Here is a 25,963-nt window from a genome sequence, read left to right as displayed (position 1 = left end):
CACATTTTTCATTTCTCTTGCACTGCACTTACAAAAAACACATTAAGCTCAGAAAGAAAGAAGTCCCTTTTGCATTTGTTTTCTCTTGTGAGAACTACATAAGAGGATACAACTCGATCTCTCTGTCCTTCACTGATGTTCAAAGGAGGGCAAGAGTGAGTTGTTTGGAATAACAGATAATGACACTGGGCACGTGGGCACGTGAATGTGTAATGATGGAACACCAATCATCCTGAGGTGGTTCTTGCCTGTCTTCACTTTAGTCTCCTGTTTTTCTGCACCTTCTTGTTTTCTTTAATTCACTCTAGGAAGCACATAAAATAGCAAGTCTCTAAGGCCACGGATTCCTTTTGTTTTTTGACATAGCATGGATTAGGGGGATAGAATCCTGTTTGGCCTTTGTATACTATCCCTCAGACCCTCTATATTGTAATTTTGTTAATATATATATACACACACACACACACATATAAATATATATGTATATATATCTTCACTGAAAAAACCATAGGTTTGACACCAGTTATAGTTAGCTGGAAATTTTACTGACATAAAACCATTGAAATTCCCATGTTATAGTTAGTTAGACTCACTATAACTTGCGCGCCTGCAATGCACTGCTGATGACGTCACATATTACATCACTCATGACATCACTGATGACACCATCCAGTGAACGTGTGTCTTTCTGAAAAATAAATATGTTTTATATATGTATATGTAAAGGTCGATGGAAGAATAAATGTTTAAATAAGTGTCTAAATGGATGTTTTTTTTTTTTAAATTGATTGGTTAACTGGCTTATTAAGTGTATCTTAGTGAATACATATATTAGCGAGTATTGTTTAAATATTTAAATGTTTGTATCAGTGTTTCACTTAGTTTATAAGTGGCTGCATGGGTTGGTGAGTAGCTACATGTGTGTGTATATGGGTTATTAGATGTTTTTTTTAGTATCAGTATGAGTGTCTGTATGATTTGGTGGGGGTGTTACTTAGCACATAGATGCATCAATGACTGACTCACTGTTTGTATGTGTTTTGAAGACAGCATATGTGCAGGACTGTATGGGTGGATGAGTGTGTATATGTGTGGGTTAGTGAGTGAATAACTGTCTCACTAGAGTCTTTATCAGTAACTACATGTTTTAATCTAGTATATGTGAGTATTGATGTATATAAGTGAGTATATGTGAGAGTGAGAGATTGAAAGAGTTCTTGTTTAAATAAGTATGTGTTTCTATAAGTGATTGTTTAAGAGAGTAAGTATGTGTAAGTTTCCTTAGAAGTAAGGTGGTAGTGTGTGTATAGCTGTATATGCAAATAAATGGATGTTCAATAGTTTATTTGCATGTGTGTGAGTAACTTTTGGATGACTGTCGGTGTGTAACAGGGTGTATAGGTGTTTCACTACATATGATGAGTGAATATATGTATAAGTGACTATATAGAACTGTTGGTGAATGAGTGGATGTGTATATAGATGGTGGTATTACTGAATTGGTTGTTGTAACTGGTATGGGTATCTCTATTTTTTTGAAAATTTTAGTTTCTATTTTTGAATATGTGTTTCAAGGGTTACATTACACTGAAAGGAGGTCTGTCACTCTGTCACTCTGTCACAAGGATGGTGCCATCAGTGATGTCATGAGTGATGTCACTGACCATGTCATGAGTGATGTAATATGTGACGTCATCAGCAGTGCATTGCAGGCGCGCAAGTTATAGTGAGTCCAACTAACTATAACGTGGGAATTTCAATGGTTTTATGTGAGTAAAATTTCCAGCTAACTACAATAGGTGTCAAACCTAAAGTTTTTCAGTGAATTTAATAGGTTTTTTAAATGCTAATTCCTAACTATAACTGGTGTGAAACCTATGGTTTTTTCTGTGCATGTCATAGGTTTTGTAAATGCTAATTCCTAACTATATATAGTGCCTCGAACCTATGTTTTTTTCAGTGAATTTCAAAGGTTTTTTAATAGCAAATTTCTATTGCTATCAAATATAATATTTTTTATAATGAATCCTATATTGTATATTTATGTAATACTATTTTTTTATGTATATTCTTCATTTTGTGTTTTTTTTTTGCCCTGGAGCGCTCCCGGTCTGCGCACCGGAAAGCGCAGTCTTGTGGCGCGCCCCGGTGCGCGTACCTGTGAGCGTCCCGTTTGCGCTATTGACGCGAACGAAAACATCATCGTGACGTATCGCCTAGCCGCGTCCGCGTGATACGCACGGCGTAAGCGCACCCGGAAGCACCCGAGCGCATACGATATAAGCGCGAATAATAGTTAGTACAACTAACTATATAGGAGCAATTCCAATGGTTTTGTATGAGTGAAATGTCCAGCTAACTATAACACCCCTAAAACGTATTGTTTTTTCAGTGAATTTTAAAGGTTTTTAAAATGCTAATTCCTAACTATATAAGGCCTGAAACCTATGGTTTTTTCTGTGAATTTCAAAGGTTTTTTAAATGCTAATTCCTAACTATATACGGCCTGAAACCTATGGTTTTTTCAGTGAATTTGCAAAGTTTTTTAAATGCTAATTCCTAACTATATAAGGCCTGAAACCTATGTTTTTTTCAGTAAATTTCAAAGGTTTTTTTTAATGCTAATTCCTAACTATATAAGACCTGAAAGCCCACCAGGAATCTCCAGTATGCGCCAGGGGACTGCATTGCAGAGAGGTGTAATGAAGCCACGCCCCTTTTTACACCTCTCTGCAATGCAGCCCCGTGCATGTTTGAAGAGGGGGAACTAATTCCCCTTGCATACTGGGGGCCCCTGGGGGCCAACTAGCCCACCTGGAACCTCCAGTATGCGCCAGGGGGCTGCATTGCAGAGGTGTAATGAGGCTATGCCCCTTGTTACACCTCTCTGCAACGCAGCACCCTGCCGCGTTTGCAGAGGGCGAACTAATTCCCCTTGCATACTGGGGGTCCCTGGGGGCCAACTAGCCCACCAGGAGCCTCCAGTATGAGCCAGGGGGCTGCATTGCAGAGAGGTGTAATGAGGCCACACCCTTTTTTACACCTCTCTGCAACGCAGCCCCCGTGCATGTTTGAAGAGGGGGAACTAATTCCCCTTGCATACTAGGGGTCCCTGGGGGCCAACTAGCCCACCTGGAACCTCCAGTATGCGCCAGGGAGCTGCATTGCACAGAGGTGTAATGAGGCTATGCCCCTTTTTACACCTCTCTGCAACGCAGGCCACTGGCGCGTTTGCAGAGGGGGGGACTAATTCCCCTTGCATACTGCGGGTCCCTGGGTCATATCTGCCCAAACACCGATATTCCTAACGATTGACAATGACTTTTCTTGAGAAACATTTGGATTTGGATTATCATGTCCTATACTTTGGAATTTTTGAAAGACTGACTTTGAGGATGCTATAAATTACTCGTCTGCCCGAATTGTGTGGGTAAAATTGATACCTAGTCACTTTGAATAAGAATGTACTTACGTCTCGTCTAACATTTGGAAGAAATATCTAGTTATATGACAACAGGATACCGACATAACTTGAAGGAAATAAGAACGCCCTGAAGAAGTTCTGTTGTACAGAACGAAACGTTTCGGCTGGCTGTGGTACATAAACTTAAGGAAAATAAAAGCATTTGAATGTACACCAAGATTCAGCGCTTCAATAAGGACTCTAAGTGATATGATTTGATTGGACTTATTGTGCAAGTGGTGCTGTGCCAAACTTTGGAATATTCTCCACTACTCTCTACTACTTACTCTCTCCTACTCCACTACTCTCAAATACTCACTCTCTACTACTCATTCCCTACTACTCTACTACTCTCTACTACTCTCTCTCTACTACTGACTCCCTACTACTCACTATCTACTACTCTTTACTACTCACTCTCTACTACTCTCTCTCTCTACTACTCACTCTTTACTACTCACTCTCTACTACTCTCTACTACTCACTCTCTACTTCTCACTCTCTACTACTCTCTACTACTCACTCTCTACTACTCTCTCTCTACTCCTCACTCTCTACTCCTCACTCTCTACTACTCACTCTCTACTACTCACTCTACTACTCACTCTCTACTACTCACTCTCTACTACTCTCTACTACTCGCTCTCTACTACTCTCTCTCTCTACTAGTCTCTACTACTCACTCTACTACTCACTCTCTACTACTCTCTACTATTCTCTCTCTCTGCTACTCACTCTCTACTACTCACTCTCTACTACTCACTCTCTACTACTCTCTACTACTCACTCTACTATTCACTCTACTACTCTCTACTACTCACTCTCTGCTACTCTCTCTACTGCTCTCTGCTACTCTCTACTACTCACTCTCTACTCTCTATTACTCACTCTCTACCTCTCTACCTCTCTCTACTTCTCTCTCTACTAGTCTCTACCTCTCTACCGCTACCTCTCTACCTCTACCTCTCTACCTCTACACCTCTACCTCTCTACCTCGCTCTACACGCACACATATACACATATATATGCATATATATGCATATGCATTTATATATATGTATGTGTATGTATATATATACATACACATACATATATAAACATATATAATCTGAATATCTATATAAATACAAATATAAATGCATGCATGCATATACATATATGCATACAGATGCATGTTATTTACATGAAAGTTTAAAAAACACTAATAAAAGCAAAGCTAAAAAACCACCTCATTACAAACAGAATGGCTTTAACTTAAACTAGGGCGAGATCTATTGCATTTTCAATGCTTGTTTACTTTGGTTCCATCAAGAAGGCATTCAGATGTGTCACACATTTGCCATAAATTCTGAATGTTAGCACTCTAGTTACTCATTAGATTACTGTAGTAAAGCTACTGCTCACCAGGGAAGTCTGCTGCTGGTATTCAAAGTGCATGTTTCAGTCTGCATGTCAGATTTTTTTTTTATGTAATAGAAGAGGATTTGAGAAGTCACTCAAAATGATCCCTAATTTTTCTTTCTGAAGCACTAATCATACTTTCTATGGCAAAATGAACCCCCTCATTTTGTTGCTTTTTAAATTAAATGTTTTCAGACTTACCACTTCATTCCAATCAAGATGGCTTCTGGTGTGCCATACTTTTGTCATAAGTAAGACTGTTAGCGCTCTATTTGTCCTTTGGAACACTCTGGGACATTCTGTCATTGGTCTATACTTGGGCTACATCTGGATGATATTTGGGCTACATTTAGGCTCTTTTGTCTCTGGTGGCCATCTTGGGAGACTGCATGTCAGAATGTTTTAATGAAATTGAAGAGGATTTGAGAAGTCACTCAAAATGTGCCCTAATTTTTCTTTCTGCAGCACTAATCATACTTTCTATGGCAAAATATCCCCCCTCATTTTGTTCCTTTTTAAATTAAATGTTTTAAGAGTTACCACTTTATTCCAATCAAGATGGCTTCAGGTGTGCCATACTTTTGTAATAAGTAGGACTGTTAGCGTTCTAGTTGTTCTTTAGAACACTCTGGGACCTTCTGTCATTGGGCTATACTTGGGCTACATCTGGGTGATATTTGGGCTACATTTTGGCTCTTTTGTCTCTGGTGGCCATCTTGGGAGACTGCATGTCAGTATTTTTTAATGAAATAGAAGAGGATTTGAGAAGTCACTCAAAATGTGCCCTAATGTTTCTTTCTGCAGCACTAATTATACTTTCTATGGCATAATATACGCCCTCATTTTGTTCCTTTTTAAATTAAATGTTTTAAGAGTTACCACTTTATTCCCATCACGATGGCTTCAGGTGTGCTATACCTTTGTAATAAGTAGGACTGTTAGCGCTCTAGTTGTTCTTAAGAACACTCTAGGAGGCTGCAGTAGAACACAAAGGAATCAACTGACAGTCTCTGTCCTTGTTGGATGTACATGTTTTACTGAGAATGTCAGACTTCATTCTCACATGACTGAGAAAGATAATGTGAATTTACAGAAAATATGCTTTCAGTTTAGCTTATAGATCCCCTTCCAAACCACTGTGGGAAAATCATGAGATATTAGTTTTCTTTCAAACATGATTCATGATATCACAGCAGAAGGCTTTTTCACATGGTAAAATCACCTTAGAACACACCACAATTCCTAAAATGAGTATGGTACCATCAACAAATGATTTATAATGTAACTAAAGTCCTAAAACCCTCTATTAACTACAATGCTTTTTAATGAGGTGCTATCATGTATATTGGTCCCAAGATGGCTGCCAACACTTCTTGGGTGAAGTGCTGACTGTCAATCAGATCAGATGTGTGGTTAGGCTCCGCCCAGATATATATATTTTTTTGAACCTAAATTACTCAAAATCCACTGGAGCACATATCTTGAGACATAACAAAGGCACATCGGGCTACCAGTCCCTACAATTTTGCCAAGTTTTGTGGAAATCCATTCAGCCGTTTGGGCTAAAAGTGAGTCCAACCGCCCTATGGAAATTAACATGAGGAAAACACGTTTTGGGACCCCCTTTTATCTCGGCCCCCGCTTGACGAATCCCCCCCCCCCAAAACTTTCAGGGAAGGAGCGCAGCGCAGCGAGGCAATTTTAAGGAAAATTACAGGCAGATTCCTCAACCGGCACCAAAGTTATTCCCAATAGAATGTTGCGGATTTCCTATAGAAAACAATCCTAACTATAACTATCTACTGGCGACCGCCAGTAGGTAATATACACACACAACTAAACGTTCTAGCATTCTAGTTTGGTTAATTTGTCAGTAACATTTACATTTTGATCTAAAAAAAAAACACAGAAATTCACCAATTATTGTTAGTAGAGCTAACTGTAACTTGCGCCCATGTGATGCACTGCTTATGACCTCATATATGACATCAGTCATGACATGTTCAATGCATCATTTATGACATCACTGATGACATCTCTTAATAAAGAGCAATGGTACGAACAACTTACTTTTCAATGAAAATACCAGGCAAACAAACCCAAATAAATTAATTACCATTAAAATCTTTTTAACAATAATATTCCATCACTTTTCTAGAGCGTGTTTTGTAAGTAATTTTTTGATTGACTGAATTCTCGCATGTGTTAGCCTCCCTGCTTATCTTGTGTTGTCAAGTTCAACTTACCATCTATACTGATGACTCAATTTCCAGAAGACATTATAGAAACTTCCTGGATTGCTATCCACAGCAGCAAAGTTCACAAAGGTGTACTAGATTTTTTGCTGTTGTAAGGGGATAGATTAATAGGGAAACATGGGAACTTATCAGCCATAGGTAGTCATAGGTTCCCCTTGGCAGGGTCATATCAGAGACACCTGCATCCGCAGGGAAACCATTGATGATGCCTGGGACGGGGAATGTTATAATCATGGAGTGATGAGTTATTCTTAGAGTCACTTCCATAATGGGAGTGCTGTGAAGAACTGCTGTAACCAGATGGCAGTAAGATGCCTGCAGCCTACTATTTATTTAAGCAAGGCTTTTAGGCATGTAATCATTCATAATCTGTCTGGTGTTTTTTATGCTTTGATTAAACAATCTCTTGACAGTGCTAGTGCTGTTTGGAGCATACTCAGAACCCTGGACAGTGCACTACTTCTCTCAAAGCTCCAGCACCATTCCACTGTGTTTCACTTGCATTGGTCCTAAAAAAGAAAAATACATGACCAGTTGCATTGGCCTTGTAGCCTGAAGGTGTCTGTCATTGAGCTAATTCCACTACTTGTTGATACCTGGCTGGCACAATGCCACTCACAATGGATGGAGCTTCAATTGTTATTTACTTTGGTGAAACTACTTTAACTGTATCTCTGTTTAATCTGGGACCCATTGGACAGGTGGCCATCTTCTACACCTACAACCATAATGTAACATTTACTATAGGAAGGCTAAAGTTTTCTTTCTGCAAAACAACTACCGTTATACCGATTGTGGAAATTGCACACTTATTACTGTACTCTGGCCGATATATTAGTTCATGGACTTTGTCTTGCAGAATGAAAATTGTTGCCTAATAAACACATTTGATTAATCAAAGGAGGGATAAGGGATCAGAATCTCCGTTTCATTCCCCAAGGTTAGTTTCTAGTTATCAATAAAGAAAACGGACACTAGTTACACCTTATGACCATTGGTATAAGGATTAAAGATCAGAGTAGCCTCAAAAAACTCTATGTTATGGTTGGAAGAAGGTGCGGTATATCTGGTTCATCCGCCCCGCATTAGAGTTGTGGCAGTTATCATTGGCTACTCCGAAGTAGTGAATTTGCCAGCCTCACCCGAGGCGCCTCTGGTCTAGGGTGCAGTATCCAGAGAATTTGAGTGAAAAAAGGGTGTAAAGTAAAATGTGCAAAAAAGGAAAAAATTATTAAAAATGGTAAACAGCCCGGAAGTTCTTTAATGGGGGTTGTTTTTAACACATTAAAAGTTAAGTGATACGATTTTTAGACCGAGTTACTGGGTCTAATAGTATAATTAATAGGGTACGTCGACATGTTTCAGCTCCTTGGGCCTGGGAGGGTCTATGGAGCTTTCGTCAGGACTAACAAACATCAAAGAATTGTACTTACACAATTAGTGTAGTAGTATTTCACGTATAAGCACTCTTATTTTGGTTATGTAGTTAGGAAATTCTTCTTCATAATCTGCAATGAGACGAGATAATATACACAAATTGCATACACACACACACCTTTTTTTCTTTACTTTGTAATGTATTTCATTATTTTAATCAAGTTTGGTTAAGTGACATTTTCCCTCTACCAAAACATCTTGACTATACGGAGGCAATTTAATGGAGAGTAGAAACGCTAATGTTGGGTCTCACTATGGGTAAAAGGAACCTCATAGAGGAGATACTGGTATAATACGCTGGTATGTATTTCACAACTTTTATCTACAGTGCAGAGATTAAAGGGCTGTAGGTATCATGGTAGTCACATGAACGCTAAAACGCTAAAGCGCGCTAATTAGTGGAACCATACATTGTCATTTATCAAACTGAATGTTATGGCGAGGTCAAAATAAGGGGTTTGATGCCGCGCTGTAGGAAGAAGGGGCAGTGAAGCGGAGCACATTTGGTTCCAGGTAGGCAAATACGACCTTTTTACAAATAAACTTGCACTGCTTACAGCGTTTGCTCGCCCCTTCTTCCGCAATAATGATAGCGCTGATTTAGGTGAGACTAATCTAGCGACTGGGGAACCTACAGCGCGGCATCAAACCCCTTATTTTGACCTCGCCATAACATTCAGTTTGATAAATGACAATGTATGGTTCCACTAATTAGCGCGCTTTAGCGTTTTAGCGTTCATGTGACTACCATGATACCTACAGCCCTTTAATCTCTGCACTGTAGATAAAAGTTGTGAAATACATACCAGCGTATTATACCAGTATCTCCTCTATGAGGTTCCTTTTACCCATAGTGAGACCCAACATTAGCGTTTCTACTCTCCATTAAATTGCCTCCGTATAGTCAAGATGTTTTGGTAGAGGGAAAATGTCACTTAACCAAACTTGATTAAAATAATGAAATACATTACAAAGTAAAGAAAAGAGGTGTGTGTGTGTATGCAATTTGTGTATATTATCTCGTCTCATTGCAGATTATGAAGGAGAATTTCCTAACTACATAACCAAAATAAGAGTGCTTATACGTGAAATACTACTACACTAATTGTGTAAGTACAATTCTTTGATGTTTGTTAGTCCTGACGAAAGCTCCATAGATCCTCCCAGGCCCAAGGAGCTGAAACATGTCGACATACCCTATTAATTATACTATTAGACCCAGTAACTCGGTCTAAAAATCGTATCACTTAACTTTTAATGTGGTAAAAACAACCCCCATTAAAGAACTTCCGGGCTGTTTACCATTTTTAACAATTTTTTCCTTTTTTGCACATTTTACTTTACACCCTTTTTTCACTCAAATTCTCTGGACACTGCACCCTAGACCAGAGGCGCCTCGAGTGAGGCTGGCAAATTCACTACTTCGGAGTAGCCAATGATAACTGCCACAACTCTAATGCGGGGCGGATGAACCAGATATACCGCACCTTCTTCCAACCATAACATAGAGTTTTTTGAGGCTACTCTGATCTTTAATCCTTATACCAATGGTCATAAGGTGTAACTAGTGTCCGTTTTCTTTATTGATAACTAGAGAATAATAAACACATTTGACAATAACTCAAGAGGCAATATTTTGATGGGCTATAGATCCAAGCCCAGCCAGTAAAGTGACCCATTAACAACTCTATGTATTAAATACTGAGTACAGGTCTTCAAATACACAAATTATTATAAGGCATTATGCACCCAATATGATAGCCAGCACTGGGTCCACAAACATGTATCAAGAAGCATCTCTGCATCCTACAGGTTCTTTAGCATGCCTCGCAATACTTTCGTCTCTGGATCTTAAATGGATGATTGATATCTAGTTACCCTTATTTCTCAATGTTCAAGACGCTACTAAGTAATTTTTCTAAGCATTTTCTACACATACTCTTTACATTTAGCAATCTGGTTAGCTATGTAAAAATGTTGTCCCTTCTCATTTTAAGCATGCCAATCTATTTGTTACTACTTTACCATTAGTTGAGTGAACACTTCATTCATCAATACACTTATCTATACAGTCTAATAACTGTGTGATTAAACAATCTATCGACTGGATGCTCTTTTACCAGACCATTTTTCATCATCTGTTCATCCACCTACCACTGTTTACCAAATTAACTAACAGTCTAAACATTTAACTAAAACAAGTATGTTGATCATTACAAAATTCTGCTTATTACCACTCCTTGCAAAGCTTACCGCAAAGCTCATGGGAAAGTGTATGAGAAACAGGTCCATATAGTCAAGTTGAAGATATTTCAGTGACTTCTCCAGGCACTGTCGGACCATCTCAGGGGAGTTACAATTTGGAGGCAGCTGTAGCAATAAAACCACAAAATAAATGAATCCTAACTCTCATGGAATTTAATATGCTAGTCACATTTTACTAGTACAAACAAACATTCCTACACCCTTTAACTGGAAAATCCCATCAAATGATTTTTTTCTCAGACTTTACCTTTCCAGTGTAGAATATCTCTTCTCTCTTCACTGTGCCGTCTGCAATCTTTTCACGAATGGCTTCGCCAACCTCCACCTCATTTTGGTACAAGTGGGCTGAATCAATGTGGCGGAAGCCGAACTCAATGGCCACTTTTGTAGCCTCCTTGGCTTGACTTTTTAGAACCTAAAACATCAGTTAACAAAGAAGTAAGGCCTGTGAGATTGTGACTCATTCACTGAAATCCAAACAGTACATAGGTCTGTGTCAAACCCACCAAGGTGCACAATGCCAGATAATCAACTCGTTATTTAAGTGTTAGCTTTAAATTGTCAAATTTTCTTACCCTTTCTCGATTGACTTTGTCACTAAAGGTTGACTTTTTGGCATCCTCATAAGAGGATAGCATGCCTGTGAAGTTTCTTACAGAACAAACATGTTCCTCTTAGACCATAGTTAGAGGTTGATGTATTGAATAAATTGAGAAAACCAGCAGGCAACAGCGAATCACCTGCTCATCCTGCGTCTTAATTAACGGAAAAGCCTCAGCTAGTCTTGCCAACAGACAGCTGCAAGGAACTGATGATTTTGTTTTTTTTCTTCTGTATTCTGAGTTTGTTTTTGCTTTTGTTTTTGCTAATATGTAGCTTTAGAATAATTATATATTCTCCGGTTCTTCAATATTTTCTCTTTATTCGATCCACACAACTCCACTTTTAAACCTCTTTTTCATCCAGTCACAGGTAACTGTAGGAATGAGGCCACTCCACAAGTTGTACAATGAAGACTTTTAATGTAAAAGTGAGATGAAATGGAGCTGCTGCAAAGAGCCCAGGTAGCTCCCAATAACTGTCTCTGGATCATAACATAAGACAGTAGGTTCCATAACAGAGCGTATGGCCATCCATTGAGTGAGCTCAAAACTATTATATCATAAGCATGGTATAAGGTTGTAGAGAATGCAGATGCTGAACATCTTCCCCTTACACAATCAAAAAAATAAAACATCGCCTTTGAAAGGCTGGTGCGTTACTTTGATGATTCCAGCGGTCTGATCTCTCGCACATATCAAGTTCTTCAATACACCCTCCTTGCTGTCCCTCATACTTATCAGTCACAATGGCAGTCCAGCACCTCTACAGACATCAATCCCACATAATGGTACCACCTGTGGTGCGGCATCTCAAGGGTTTTCTGCAGCTTCTCTCAGAGGGAATCTAAATACAAAGTCATGGCACAATGGTATTACACCTCCCACAAGTTGCACAATATGTTCCCGGCCTCCTCCCCTCTCTGTTGGCGCTGTGCGAATGATGTTGGAGATTTTCTCCATATTTGGTGGCATTGCCTGCTTTTGACAACCTACTGGAAGGAGGTCCTTAGTCACATCAAACTTGTGATCGGCTACCCATTGCCCGAAGTCCCGTCCACAGTCATCTTAGGCCTCAAGCCAGTGAACCTACTGGCCATTAAGCGCAGGGACTGGCACCTAAGCTTACATATGCTGGGCACAGCTAAATAAATCATAGCATTATACTGGAAGAACGCTGAAACCCCTCCAGTGAATGTCTGGATCACTCTCCTGTGGCATACCATGGCAATGGAGTTACTCACGTTGCGACTGCAATTTTGCGACACTAAAGTTACCAAAATTTGGCAACATTAATAGATTATTTCTGCAAACTTGGACATGTCCCTTCCTCAGCCCCCGAAGCTTCGGGCTTTGCACTTTGTAGTATCCTCAGATTGTACATATGTTTCTTATTTTAGGATAACATTCTCCCCCCGATGCAGATAGACTTTGGGGGCCCAATAGAACTGCTGACCAATATCTCCACTGCATGGAGTTGTTTTTTGTAAGTTGTCAAGCTCCTTTCTCTCTTTATACATTTCCACTCCCAGGGGCTCAGTACCTGGCGGTAGGACGCTTTGTTCACCCCCCCTACACACTAGCAGCCCTCTCCCCTAGCTGGAGCCCTCCATCAACTAGCCCCTCCCCACAAGCTGGATATCCTTTCCCTCTCTCAGGTTAATACCCGTGATCGTTGATAGCTTTGTGACGCACCCTTACATAGATTGCAAATACTTGTTTATGAACTGCAGTGTGTCACCCTAAGTGTGACAGGTATGCCCAGACATAGATACAGTGCACACTGTCACTGGAACCAATCCTTTATTGGCTCATGAGCCCTTATTTGGGCGGAACTGGCCCTAGGCTGCTTGTGTCCTGGGTGAGGGGAGGACCTCACTTGAGAGTTCTGGCTGGACTGTTTCCAATTGAGCTGGGGAAAGACTGATTTGCATATGACTGTGCCCAAACTGAGGTGACATGGTGTGCAAAGTAACGATGAACTGGGATGAGATCCGAGTAATTACCAGCGTCTGAGATTAATTAAGCATTCCCTTCATCACTTTTTGTATAGCAGGGCAGATATAGATACTAAATATACAAAACCGAGGGCAAGGTGCAGTGGCCACTCATGGAGATGATTGGGCCACACTGATTGGGTTAAAGAAATCACACTCATGCACTTTGATTCATAGGGCAAACTGTGCCCCAACATGTCTGATAGTTACCAATACACCTAGACTTTTTCTTCAAGACAAAGCATTCCTGAAAGATTGGACTCTTATCGCGTGGCGATGCACGCATGATTGGCTAATTTTATTTATTAGCACGGCAAACACACTGCAGACACAATCTTAATCGAAATACAGACTTTAAAGGCACAGATTAAAACTGTAATTTCTGCAACTCTGTACAAGAAAAACACAGAGGAATCTGATAAATTTAACAAAGAATTCGGAACCTGCGGGCGGTCCAAGGGCATTTTCCCTGCGATTCATGTGCGGGGTGTCCACAGACAGAACATACCACAATAGTGGACATAGGCACTGACAAGCCATGGGCACAGGTAAAAACACAAATTGCAATAGCGATACATTGATTTATCTGATCAGGTTCAGCATTCTTGAACATAAGAGCACTATTACGTGTAACAAACAAGCTACAATTCTTAGGAATCATTTACTAGCTCATATACACAAGGCAAAAGAACTGAAAGGTCTTGGAGCAAACCTTTATCCCTCCTCATGTTACAGACATAACCAAATTCTTATGTCAGAAAGAACAGATATTGGTCTTTAAATTGAAGAGTGTCAGTAATGGTCTGAACGATGATATACCTTGGACCTCACTTTAGCTTGACCTGTAGTCTTCAATCCAAGAATAGAACTTGTATTTTGTATCCTAGACATTTATCTCCCAGTCTCACCATATATATTAAACACCACTCCAAGGTCTTTACGCAACAGACGGATCATCAAACTCCTTGGTGTGTAGATCAGGGGAAACACTGGGCAGTGTGCTACAGCAAATGATCATAAACACAATGTAATTTCTCCAGAAGCAATGATTTACAACATACTATCAGTGGTGATTTTATAAAATTATGGTTTTACACAATACCTACAGTCATTTCACCGTATGGGATTATCTAGGAACAAGCGCCTAAATTTACAGAAATTCTATTTAAAAGAACTCCATATCACAGGTTTCCATGGACTAACTCTTAGTTATTTATAACATATTATCAGTGGTAATTTTATAAAATTATGGTTTTACACAATACCTAACAGTCATTTTACCGTACGGGATTATCCAGGAACATGCGTTTAAATTCACTGTAATTCTTTACAAAAGAACTACATATCCCAGGTTTCCATGGACTAACTTGTGGATCTTTAAAAATGATGTCATAAAACTGAGCCACGCTGACATGCTAATTGGATACACTGAAGTTAGGTGGCTAACTTGATACGGGTATAAAATGACTTACTCTACCTGACGTCGGTTACCTCCGGTCGCAGCTCGTGAGAAGTCCGGGGTACCGACAGACAGGTAAGTAATACACACTACACTCTTAAGCGCGCTATATTGCAAGGGATGAGGTTTTGCGCAACCAGATATTTCTGTACCATTGCGGCTGTACCCTGTTTCATTTTATTTTATTTGATCTATTTGACCTGATTTGCCCGCATTACTTAATAACTTACAGAGGCACTTGTGGCTCTTGGCTATTCATGATTTTTTCTATTTAAATTGCCCACATTGATTTTTGCTTGCTTTACACTTTGCCCGCATGAACTTAATACACAACAGAGAACATAAGTTGCTCTTGGCTGCTCGTGACTTTTTCATTACCAATTTTCTGGGTGCATATTCATTAACTAGACACTTGTTTTTTATTTATTTTTTTATTTACTTATATGCAGGCTTAAATTATAATAGCATAGATACCGGGTCTCACCAATGAGCTGTCAACCATTTAAAATCGGTTTTGGCACAACTCTAAGCACGCAATGCCAATGTAAACAATGCTTTTTCAGATTTGAGGCAACCACAATAGATCGCACTGTTCTGTGTTTTCCGCATAGTCTGCACTATATTGTATGTGTCTCACACTGTGATAAATTTGACTCGAAAAATATTCAAACTGTAGGAAAAACCGACTACAGACTGCTTCCATTGTCTGACTTTTACCTACGATTTGCCCCCCTTTTTAGGTCGAGCTCTCTCGACCTATTGTGACCGAGTTGCTCCTCAAGGGACGTAGATTGGTGCACGAGCGCCGATTGCACATCGTGGACGCGCATCATGCCCCGCCCCCCCCAGCCGTGCACATCTTTTGCTCCACATTCCACATTCACAGCGGCAGCCTCTCACAATCACGCACACAGCCACACTCACGGAAGCGCGCGCACACACACATACGCACACACCATACACACCTCACACACAGGTGCCAAGCCCCACTTACCGCCTCAGCCGCCTCTCCTGACTTCTGCTGCCATCCACTCTGAGGGCACGGGCTTCTCGCAAAGTCGGAAGTCCCGCCCCACGACTGCCGTGAGCGTGCACATCCCGAGACCGGAAGTTCGGGAGAGTGCACACTCACGGCTTTTTTTTAATGTGCAGATGATCCTTTCACGGCCGTGCAGCTTTACTGCTGCGCGGCCAATGCTTGTTTGGAAAAGTGTTCCACCTGATCCTGGAGTTAGTGCTGAAGGTAATGTATATGCATTTGAGATAAGGCCTCCTAGCTTTGTTTTTATTAGTAGCGTCTAACTATAATTGGCGCAAAAGCGGCTTCAAGAGGGAAATATTTGATTGAGGTACCCGTCCACATGCAAGGTAAGATTACAGTATTTAATTGCAAGATGCAGACAGGCCTGGATAATTGGGTCACCCCGTAATGTCCAGGCCCATTCATGGGAGTGTGGCAGTTGTCACCCGATTCCTAGTGGGAGTAGGGACGTCCTTCAAAGTCATCATATCCTTGGACACAGTTGATGGATGTGACATTGCAACCCATGAAAGAAATAGCATTGGCATGAGCCGGGAAGGCCAGAGTCGAGTTGCGTGTGTTCAGCTGTGCATGAAAGACGGCAGAGTAGTACTTGTGCTTGTGTTTGGTGTTATTTTAAGAAGTCGTTACTTGAGTGCCACCCCTCCCCCACCTGCCCCTCTCCCCCCCTAGTAGAGCTGCACTGAAGTGAATTAGGCTTGCACCAGGTTCATTCGGTTACGATTGATCGGTTTCCTTGCGTGTAATAAAATGACTTCCCGCACTTCGTTTGTCCTAGCTTTAGCTGACAAAGTGAGTTGTGTACCTCTGAGTGAGAGTTGTGTGGATCTGAGTGGACATTTTGTCGTTTGAGCTTCCTGATTTCTGTGCTGCATGTTAGCCCTACTTTGTGGCCAGAGTTTGCTTGTGTTTACAGTATTTATTCAGGAAAAGGAAGGGGGCGCAGAAACCATAAACAACATAGAATTGTACATGGTTAAGTCTTATGGTGATGTTATGCACCTCCGGGTTCTCAGTGACATCATTGACAGCTTGAGCTCTTTTCTTGTTTGTTATGCGTTTGGTTATCTAGCCTTAACTATTTATTGTTACCTCGTGCGTTATTTTTATATAGCGCACCTATGTAATATGGCACTTATGTAAAATAGCGCCTCAGTAAAAATCAGTACCACCCAGGCAGTGCATGTAATTCGGGCCCATAAAATCAAAGGAAGCGTTTATGCATTGAAACAAAAAAGTCTACGTTTGAGTTCTGTTTGTTTCAGAAGGTATGCGCAAAATGAAAAAGCGCTATACATTTTTTTTGCATATTTTATATAGCGCGAACTCGACCCGAAGGTATTGGAGCGCTTTACACATGCACCGTATTTACATTACACAATCAAGCACGGGGAGATTAAGTGATTTGCACTGAATCACAGGATGTGGACGCGACCCGAGGCTCGAACGCTGGTTTCCAGCACCTAAGTCGGCCGTTTAGCCGACGAACCACATCCTCTCCCCTTAAATATAAATATATAAAATATAAATATAGTACAAAAGGTGCACTTGGGCGCAGCGAGAGAATTGGAATCGGAAAAAAGTAGTACAGGATTGTTCTTACTGCATAGGACTTGACTTTCACAGAACATAAACAATCCTGGCCATCAGAGGAAACGGTGTTTAGTATTGGGAGCTAACTTGTTAATTCTCTGCAGTTACTGGATGTCACGAGGTTTGTAAAATGGCAGAGTTGCTTTAAATGGTAAACGTGGGCTAGTGTCTTGAGCCCGAGCTGGGAACTTGGAGAGCTGTGGTACAATCGTGGCTTTGCCACTTAGCCGGGCACATCGTGTGATTCTGGGCAGATCACTTCATATCCATGTGCTTGAAACAGTAATAATTGTGTAAACCAGCGGTGCGATTTGATGTATTCCAAACACACCCTCCTGACCTCCTGGAAGGCAGAAATGGGCCTCCTCTAGTGAATCCCCTTAATGTGACAAAGAGAGGATGTGGCTAAACGGTCAGTGCTACCGACTTTACAGCTTGGGAACCAGGTTAGAGCTTGTTTTTGTATGATCTCGTCAGTAGACAATAAATGAAATATATTACTCTTGCAGAAGTGCTCGGTTTTTATAGCCTCAGAGGTTTTCTGACCATCTGATTGCACATCAGGCTGGGTAATTACTACTGTGCACGGCTTGGAAATGTATGTGGAATCAGGCCGCGCGCGATGACTCGGACTTTCATCCTCCTGGGGGCGATACAAGTGAGTAAGTAGCATTTGAGGAGGATGATTCTGAAGCACCTGTTGCTTTAAATGTAGTCACGCCGTTTCCGATCAAACTGGATAAAATTGTATATTGACTGTTTGCAAGTTCTTCACTTGAGGAAATAAAAGGGTATATGCACGAACGTACGTTTGCGTGCGTGTCTGCATGTGTGTAAGAAGAATCTCTAACATACCGACAAATGCATAACTATCTCCAAACCTAATGTACTGGTACTGGATGTATAGTTAGTTTATTAATTGTCAGTTGTGGTTCCAAAACAAGTGAACCGTGACCCCGGCTACCTTTCTTGACCAAACTGTGTGATACTTGGAAAATCGCGGTAGCAGTTACTTGCAATTGGAATATAATGACTCTGCGACTCTTTGAGTAAGACAATTCCTTGTAAGAGCAACAGAGCTCAGTGGTTCATATTTAATGTATCCACCTTTTAGTAGGACGGGGGTATAACACACAGAAGGAGAGAAATAAGAGCATGCAAGCTGTGTTTTTGTAATGAATTCTTGAAAGGGAATATATGATTATAGCACGCAAACAAGTTCCACGCATGCCAATACTACGTGAATTTAACAACGCAAGAGGTTTTAACACGCTGAAAATTAAAACGAAGTATTTTACCACGCATATAACGTAATGATGCACCAAACGTTTTTGAAGCAGAAAGTAATCACAATGAAAGTAATAGGTTACAAAAAAATATGTTGCGTAGTGACAGCGTTTGTCTTTTGTCACTTTCACTGACCCTTCAAAGACGTGTCCCCAACCAAGATGGATGAAAAATACAACGAAGAAGGTCAATTGTTCAAAATAAATGTACATTTTAAAATACACTTTCAGACACGATTGCAACCCGTTGTTTAAGCTGATTTACCCACATATTTAACTTTAAATTACGAGCCCTTACTTCTTTCCTCCATTGAAACAAGCGTCAAAACACGTATACCAAAATAAAAAAAGGACTGCTTTTTTGACGTACACGGCACGTCTTTGGGGGAGGCTCTTTCCTTTTTCTTTTAAATGTATGTTCGTTTTTTTTTTAAAGTAACCTGCTTGTTATTTTTTGGGGGGGGGAGACCCCCCCAGCCCCCCTCCGAGCCCCCCCCCCCCTCTGCCCCCCCATGCCCACGCAGATCGACTTGAAGGAATGCCACGTCTCCCCCCTAGCCCGTGGTAAAGACGTCGTGGAAGGCACCCTGCGTGGTAAGTGTCACGTGGTAAACGTTAGTAGTGGTAATGCCTTCGTGGTAAATGATGTTTCCCCTTGAAAGGATATACATAGGTCAAGTGTACGTTTCATTTCAGCAAGCTGACTCACTGTAACGTTGGTGCGCATTTAGATACACTCGTGCTAATAACTCTGCTTAAAGCAAATATAGCGCCAACATTATTAATGGAGGATGTGGCGTAAGGGCCAGAGTTGCTAACTTTGGAGTTGGAGAAACCAAGGTTCGAGTGTCGTTCGCTCACCATCCTGTGATTCTGGGCAAATAACCTAATCTCCCCGAGCCTACAAAAAATGAACGTGTCCTTGTGTAAGCAACTAGTGCTTGTTTATTTTAGAAAATAACATTTAAAGCTAAACCAAAACAGTCCCTTGCACAGGCCAATAGTATATATTATGTATCATTGACAATAATAAACAAGCATTTTCAATGCAATAGGTCTCGCATTTTCGAGAGTTTAACCTATTGGCATTGTAAATGGCAATGCCTTTTATTTACGTTTTAAAAACCAACACGTAAATAAAAGGCACTGCCATTTACAATGCCAATGGCTCAAACTCGAACAACTGCGAGACCTATTGCATTGCAAATGCTTGTTTTAGAGCGGTGCCTCACATCCTGAGCTGTTGCCGGTTGAGGTGAAGTGTTTATTTGTAACCATTGGGTAAGCGAATTTCTCAGTTCAATTTGTTAATGCATACTGGGAGGTACAAACAAATGTTGGGCAATAATAACTCATGAGTTTGAATGATCACTCAGAACAAGCATTTAATCTCTTTGTATTCATCATGATTTTTAAGTCACACTTTTTTTTTTCTTTCACAGGTGACATCAACATATTGTAAACCATCGAAACTGAGACTAATGGTTTTTAGGTCTCGACCACTTGGAATCGATCCGCTTTGTCCCCAAAAACGTTTTTTCAATGGCAACGCGTGCACGCTTGGCGATTCCCTTGCGGGAGTGAGCTTTAAAACCATCTGTTAGTAATTAACAGATGGTTCCTGCTCGCTCCCGCAAGGTAAACAGGTGAAGGTCCCCTCCTCTCTCCCCTCCCCCTGCTGCTTTTTACTTTCAGTTTTCATCCCGTCATGTTCCCACATTTCAAAACAGCTCAGAACATGTCACTGATGCAGCCTGGAAGTGGTAATGTAATGTAATGTAAAATCACACTTATATAGCGCTGCTATCGCTCCAAGGAGCATCTTGGCGCTCACATCCAACCCCGCTGGAAGAGGATTGGTGGACAAAAGGCAACTTCAACGTATTGCAAGCTCTACACTAGTGCCCTACAAGCCACATCTGAAAGTGAGAAGATCCAGGTCTTCAAAGATTTCCTGAATTCGCTCTCCTTGGCTAGATGCCGAAGGTGAGCTGGCAATTTGTTCCAAGCTCTTGCTCCTAGTACAAAGAGAGATTTCCCCCCTTTGGTGGCCAGTCTGAATCTGGGAGTTACCAAGAGGTTTTGATTGGCAGACCTCAAACAGCGTGCTGGCAGATAGGGTTTGAAGCCATTAGACAAATATCTTGGTCGTTGGAAGTGGAAGGCTCTAAAGGTGATGACAAGCACCTTAAATAGGACACGCTTATGAATGGGTAACCAATGTAAGACCTTAAGCGCAGCCGAGGCAGATGATCTTCTCGGCCCGCGCAGTACCAGGCGGGCAGCAGCATGCTGGACTATCTGCAGCCTATGGAGAACTGCTTTGTTGGTACCGGCATATAGGCTGTTGCAGTAGTCCAGTCTAGATGTTATCAATGCTACTACCACTGATTTCCTGGCTGCGAGAGGAAGAAGATCAAGGAACTTCCTCAAGGATTTGATGATCTGGAAGCAGGAGCTAGCCACACCTACCGCTTGCTGCTTAAATGATAATTGGTCATCAAATTTAATGCACAGATTTCTTGCAGAGGAGATGGTACTAGGGGGAGCTTCGGCATCTTCAGGCCACCATTGTTTAGGGGAGAACAGATTTTGAGATCCAAAGGGTAGTATTTCTGTCTTCCCTGAGTTACACGTGAGGTGATTGTTATTCATCCACTCAAATGTAGCCGTGAGACAGCTCTTCAGGTTTTCCTCAGCGCCAGGCAGCTCCATATCCAACACCAGGATCAGCTGAGTATCGTCAGCGTACGATATGGTGTTAATCTGGTAAGAGGCGATTAGCTCAATCAGGGGTACCATATAAAGGTTAAAAAGTACAAGGCTCAGACTTGAGCCCTGCGGGACTCCTGAGCTGATAACTTTTTCTTCAGATTTAAAGTCGCCTAATACTGTAACCTGACGTCTCTGGGTGAGGAAATTTTTGAGCCATGCCAGTACCACTCCTCCAATACCTGCTTTACCCAGACGGTCAACCAAGATAGAATGTGAGACCGTATCGAAGGCCGCTGATAGGTCGAGTAAAATCAGGACGGCCTTCTTCCCTTGGTCCAGTGCCATTCGAAGGGTCTCCGCCGTAAACAGAAGGGCAGATTCAGTCGAATGCTTGGAGCGAAACCCTGATTGATTGGAGTGCAGGATGTTATTCTCCTCCAAAAAACTCGTAAGTTGATTATTAACGAATTTCTCCGTCAGCTTGAACACCGCAGGGAGTAGGGAAATAGGGCGCAGGTTGGATAGGGTGGTTGGGTCGCGTAGGGCTTTTTTCTGAAGTGGCATGACCGCTGAACACTTCCAGTCACCAGGGATTTCTGCCGTGGCCAGTGAAGAATTAATAATATTATTGATAGTTGGATTTAACTCCTCAACCAAAGTCCGCAGAACCATAGGCGGGCAAGGATCAAATGGAGACCCAGATTTTATTGAGGAGATGGCCTGATGTGAGTCCTCCAAGGAAATGGGCGAGAATGAGTCAAAGCGTGGGAAATTGAATGCCTCAGAGCCTATCCTCCTTGTTTCTACATTTATTGGAGTAGATGGCATAGAAGGGAAATCCTTTACAATATCGGAAATTTTCTTCTCAAAATAATTAGCTATGGCGTTACAGAGCAGAAGAGAGGGGGGAATTTTCTGAGAGTGCTGTGGGGTTGGTGAAGCTATTAACTATCTTAAAGATCTCTTTCTGTCCCTTGTCGGAGGAAGAAATTACCTCTGAGTAGTGTGTCTTTTTTGCCAGCTTGATTGCGGCATGATAGTTCCTACGTGCAGATTTATATATATCACGGGCAGCCGCCTCGTAATTTCTTCGCCACCTCCGCTCAAGTGACCTCACTTCACCTAATTAAATTTTTAAGGCTAGTGAAAACCATGGAGCACTCTTTCTAGATTTGGTACAGCTTGAATTATTGTGCTTCTTCAATGTATCCAAAGACGCACCAAATGTTGCCAACCACTCACAGTATTTCTGATTATCTGTTAGAGTGTGGCCTGTTAATGCCGGTTTAGTAACTCTAAATTTCTCCATTAGATCGGGCCGTTTAAATGCATGTATCCAATCTGGTTTATGGCTGACAATACCAGTTTTGATACGTTTCGCCGCGGCCTTCTGTTTTACAAGGAGGTCGAATGGAATAAGTTTGTGGTCCGACCACGTTAGGGTAAAGGGGGGTTTAACCACCAAACAGTCAGAATTAGAACAAATACAATCTAAAACATGGCCTGCTATATGAGTAGGTTCCAGTGTTAACAGGGTCAGGCCCAGTATATTAATAATGTCCATAAAACCAATAGTACCTGGTTCATTAGGGGAATCTAAATGGAGGTTAAGATCTCCCAGCACCGTGCAATGTGCAAACCTAAGTGTGAGATCCCTCAGCACATCTCCGATGCTTTCCAAAAAGTCAGTGGGTGGGCCAGGGGGGCGATAGATCAAGGCCCCAGAGAAAGAGAAGGAGTCATGGATAGTAAGGCAGAATGCCATAGCCTCATCTCCCTTAATGTCTGGCAACTCATACGTAGTGCATTTAAAAGCACTTCGATAAATGATTGCCAGGCCACCTCCCATTGTAGGGGTCTATTTAAACGCTGAATAGAAAAAGTATGTGGGAGAGCCACTGCTAAGTCCGGATTGCTCCATGGACGGAGCCAACTTTCCGTGACCAGCAGCCAGTCTAAATTTGTTTCGGTAATCAGGTCATGAATGTGCTGTGCATTTTTGCACATTGACCTTGCGTTAAGAAGTCCCCCTCGTAATACAATAGGCTGGATATTGCCCTGAAAGCCCGCATCAGAAGTAAGTAGCACCTTGCAATGCCGGCAACAAACGTAATTCAAAGCACGTTCCACTAGTCGAAGGAGAAATTGTGAGCCCTCCAAAACACGAAAAATATTTCAGAGTTTAGACAATAAATACACAACTCGCAGACTAGGTTGCTACAAAAGTAAATTAGCTGCCAGAGTCGGGCACACAGCTTTTTTGTTGGTAGTATTGAATTGCTTGCTATAGTAAATGTTAACAAGGACACGCGAAGGAGAAAGGTGCCGCCGAGCGCACTCCTATTTTATTTGTTAATCAGAGGTCAACACCCCCACACTTTAAATCCTCCAGAGATGCCTAATGGGACTGAGCAAGTTTTAATATCTATAGATAGTCGTACTCGCATGCGGAAATTAAACTTGTTTTGAGTAAAACGCATGGGGGTGGGCTAATTGCCAGGTCAGTGTAATTCAACCACAGCGGCACTCGCCAATCCGTTTAAGAAATGCAGGGAGTGGTGTGGAATGTGGAAGAGGCAGAACGGAGCGAACCTGCGCCCATGGCAGGTCTGTAATGTAAGCCGTCATTGTGGGTAGACATCTTGTTCGACTTGCTTCATCAACCGCCATCGGGCTTCGTTTATGAAGTAAAAAACTACTTGAGTTTTTAAATCTGTCAGTGGCTTGGCAAAACCAACATTTATGTTTCTCAACAGGGCGGAGGTCAATGACGCAGCATCCCATTAGCCCTTGAAGCCATGCGACCACTCGTGCTCAAGGATACAAAATATAAAGCTTTATCAGGCAAAACCGACACAGTTTTTCCGTCCCGTCCCAGATTTGCGTCGATGATGTTGCTGTGACCAACATACAGAATGGACTGCAGTGGCTGTCAGTCAGCCCAGACCTCCATCAACACTCTCACCGCCCAGCCGGTCCAGTTACAAATAAGTTCAAGTATTAGGAGAAAAGAAGTGTAGCACTGTGCTAAACTGAATAGTGGATGGTTTCACGTAGCTTGATGTTCAGCCCCGCTAGGACATAACATTTGTCTGAAAAACATGGCATAACATATAGTTAATTTGTCCAAAAACTTTTCATCACCCCTTCTGCCACATTTTGTTCCATCTTCCACCCACAGCTTCGGGTTAAGTTCAACTGCAAGGCACACGTCCTAAACAAGCATTGGCATAGCCAACAGTCCTCACCTTTGGGGCCTTGTAAGTGTTTAGCCATGCAACAGTTGATGTAGTTGCACCAAGGATATTGTGCTGCATTACTAAATACTTATAAGGTCCCAAAGCCGAGACCTATTGTCTATGCCAATGCTTGGTGTAGGTTGTATTTGTTTCAATCACATTACCAAGTGCTCTTATGATTATCACTTTCACTTTTTTTTCCACTGTTCGCAGTAGCATTGAACATCTAGGTCCTGAGAAAGGCTGCAGTCCTATTGAGATTGCAATGGCCGAAACATGTACACCTGTTATCCGGACAAGTGCGGCTAATATTTCCTATCTGCACATGCACTGTTTTTAATCTTGTCACCAAGAGTTAACTAATATAGTTCTATTTTCTCTTGGTAACCTATTTTAGATCACATATCACTTTCCTTCCTTTGTGCACTGCGCCCATCACTCAAAAACACTGCAGCTCTTTACATCAGGTGGATTTTAGTAGATCCTACAACTGATTAGTATCTATAAAAACATCCCTGAGCTCCTCCCTCACAGTGAGGGGTTTGTTACCCTTACCTGCACTAGATGTTGCAACCAAGAGGAAATCCCAGATGATGAAGCATGCCACTTTGGTGGGTGATGGGATTCTGTCCTTATAAAATGACTCCCCCATGTATGAATAGGAGCCTCTTGCTTGTACTGTATGTTCTTAAAGCTTTTCTAAGCTTGCCAGACCCGCAGATAATCGGTTATTCAGATATACATACTGTACCTAAGGGTACATTGCTGGGCTTATATTGTGAAGTCTAAATGTGGCCACGCGCAAGTGGTGAGGGAGAAATTACACAGGAGATCCAGGAGGATAGGATGGAGAGTCCCGTCGAGGATTGGCCTATGGCGCACGTCATTATGTCCCCCATTTGAGTGGTACATAGTAAGGAGCAGGGCAATTTAGGATCCAGCAACAATACTGGCCCGAAGGACAGTCTGTGAATGACTTCATTCCATCATAACAGGTCTTAGTGACATATTTATCTGTGGGTGTGGCCTGAGCTTTAGTTGAGAAAGTTGAACGTGGCCACTGATGGCTAAGAGCCACAGTAAGTCTGCCTTTCGTTTGTTGCCGGTACACCCGGCTGCCTTCCAGCTGCACCCATCTCCAAACAAAATAAAAAGGTCTATGGCAAAACAGGAGAGCTGGAGGCCCGTCTCTAAAAAAGGTTTATGGTA

At 41.6% G+C, this 25,963-nt stretch overlaps 1 protein-coding gene across 1 annotated transcript in view; it reads right to left on the bottom strand.

Annotated features, from left to right (window-relative positions):
- Positions 1–25,963, bottom strand: part of LOC147734755 (aldo-keto reductase family 1 member C1-like) — a 210,055-nt gene that overhangs the window by 88,725 nt on the left and 95,367 nt on the right. The window contains exons 3-4 of the mRNA XM_086953034.1: positions 11,072–11,239; positions 10,813–10,929 (exon numbers count right to left, since the gene is read on the bottom strand). Of these exons, the coding sequence (XP_086809160.1) occupies positions 10,813–10,929; positions 11,072–11,239 (285 nt within the window). The remainder of the gene's footprint in view (positions 1–10,812; positions 10,930–11,071; positions 11,240–25,963) is intronic.

The sequence above is a fragment of the Lissotriton vulgaris genome, chromosome 1_2 (genome assembly GCF_964263255.1).
Source record: "Lissotriton vulgaris chromosome 1_2, aLisVul1.2, whole genome shotgun sequence".
Lineage (NCBI taxonomy): Eukaryota > Metazoa > Chordata > Amphibia > Caudata > Salamandridae > Lissotriton > Lissotriton vulgaris.
The sequence above is the reverse complement of the archived record's forward strand: the minus strand, read 5'-3'. Positions and strand labels throughout refer to the sequence as shown.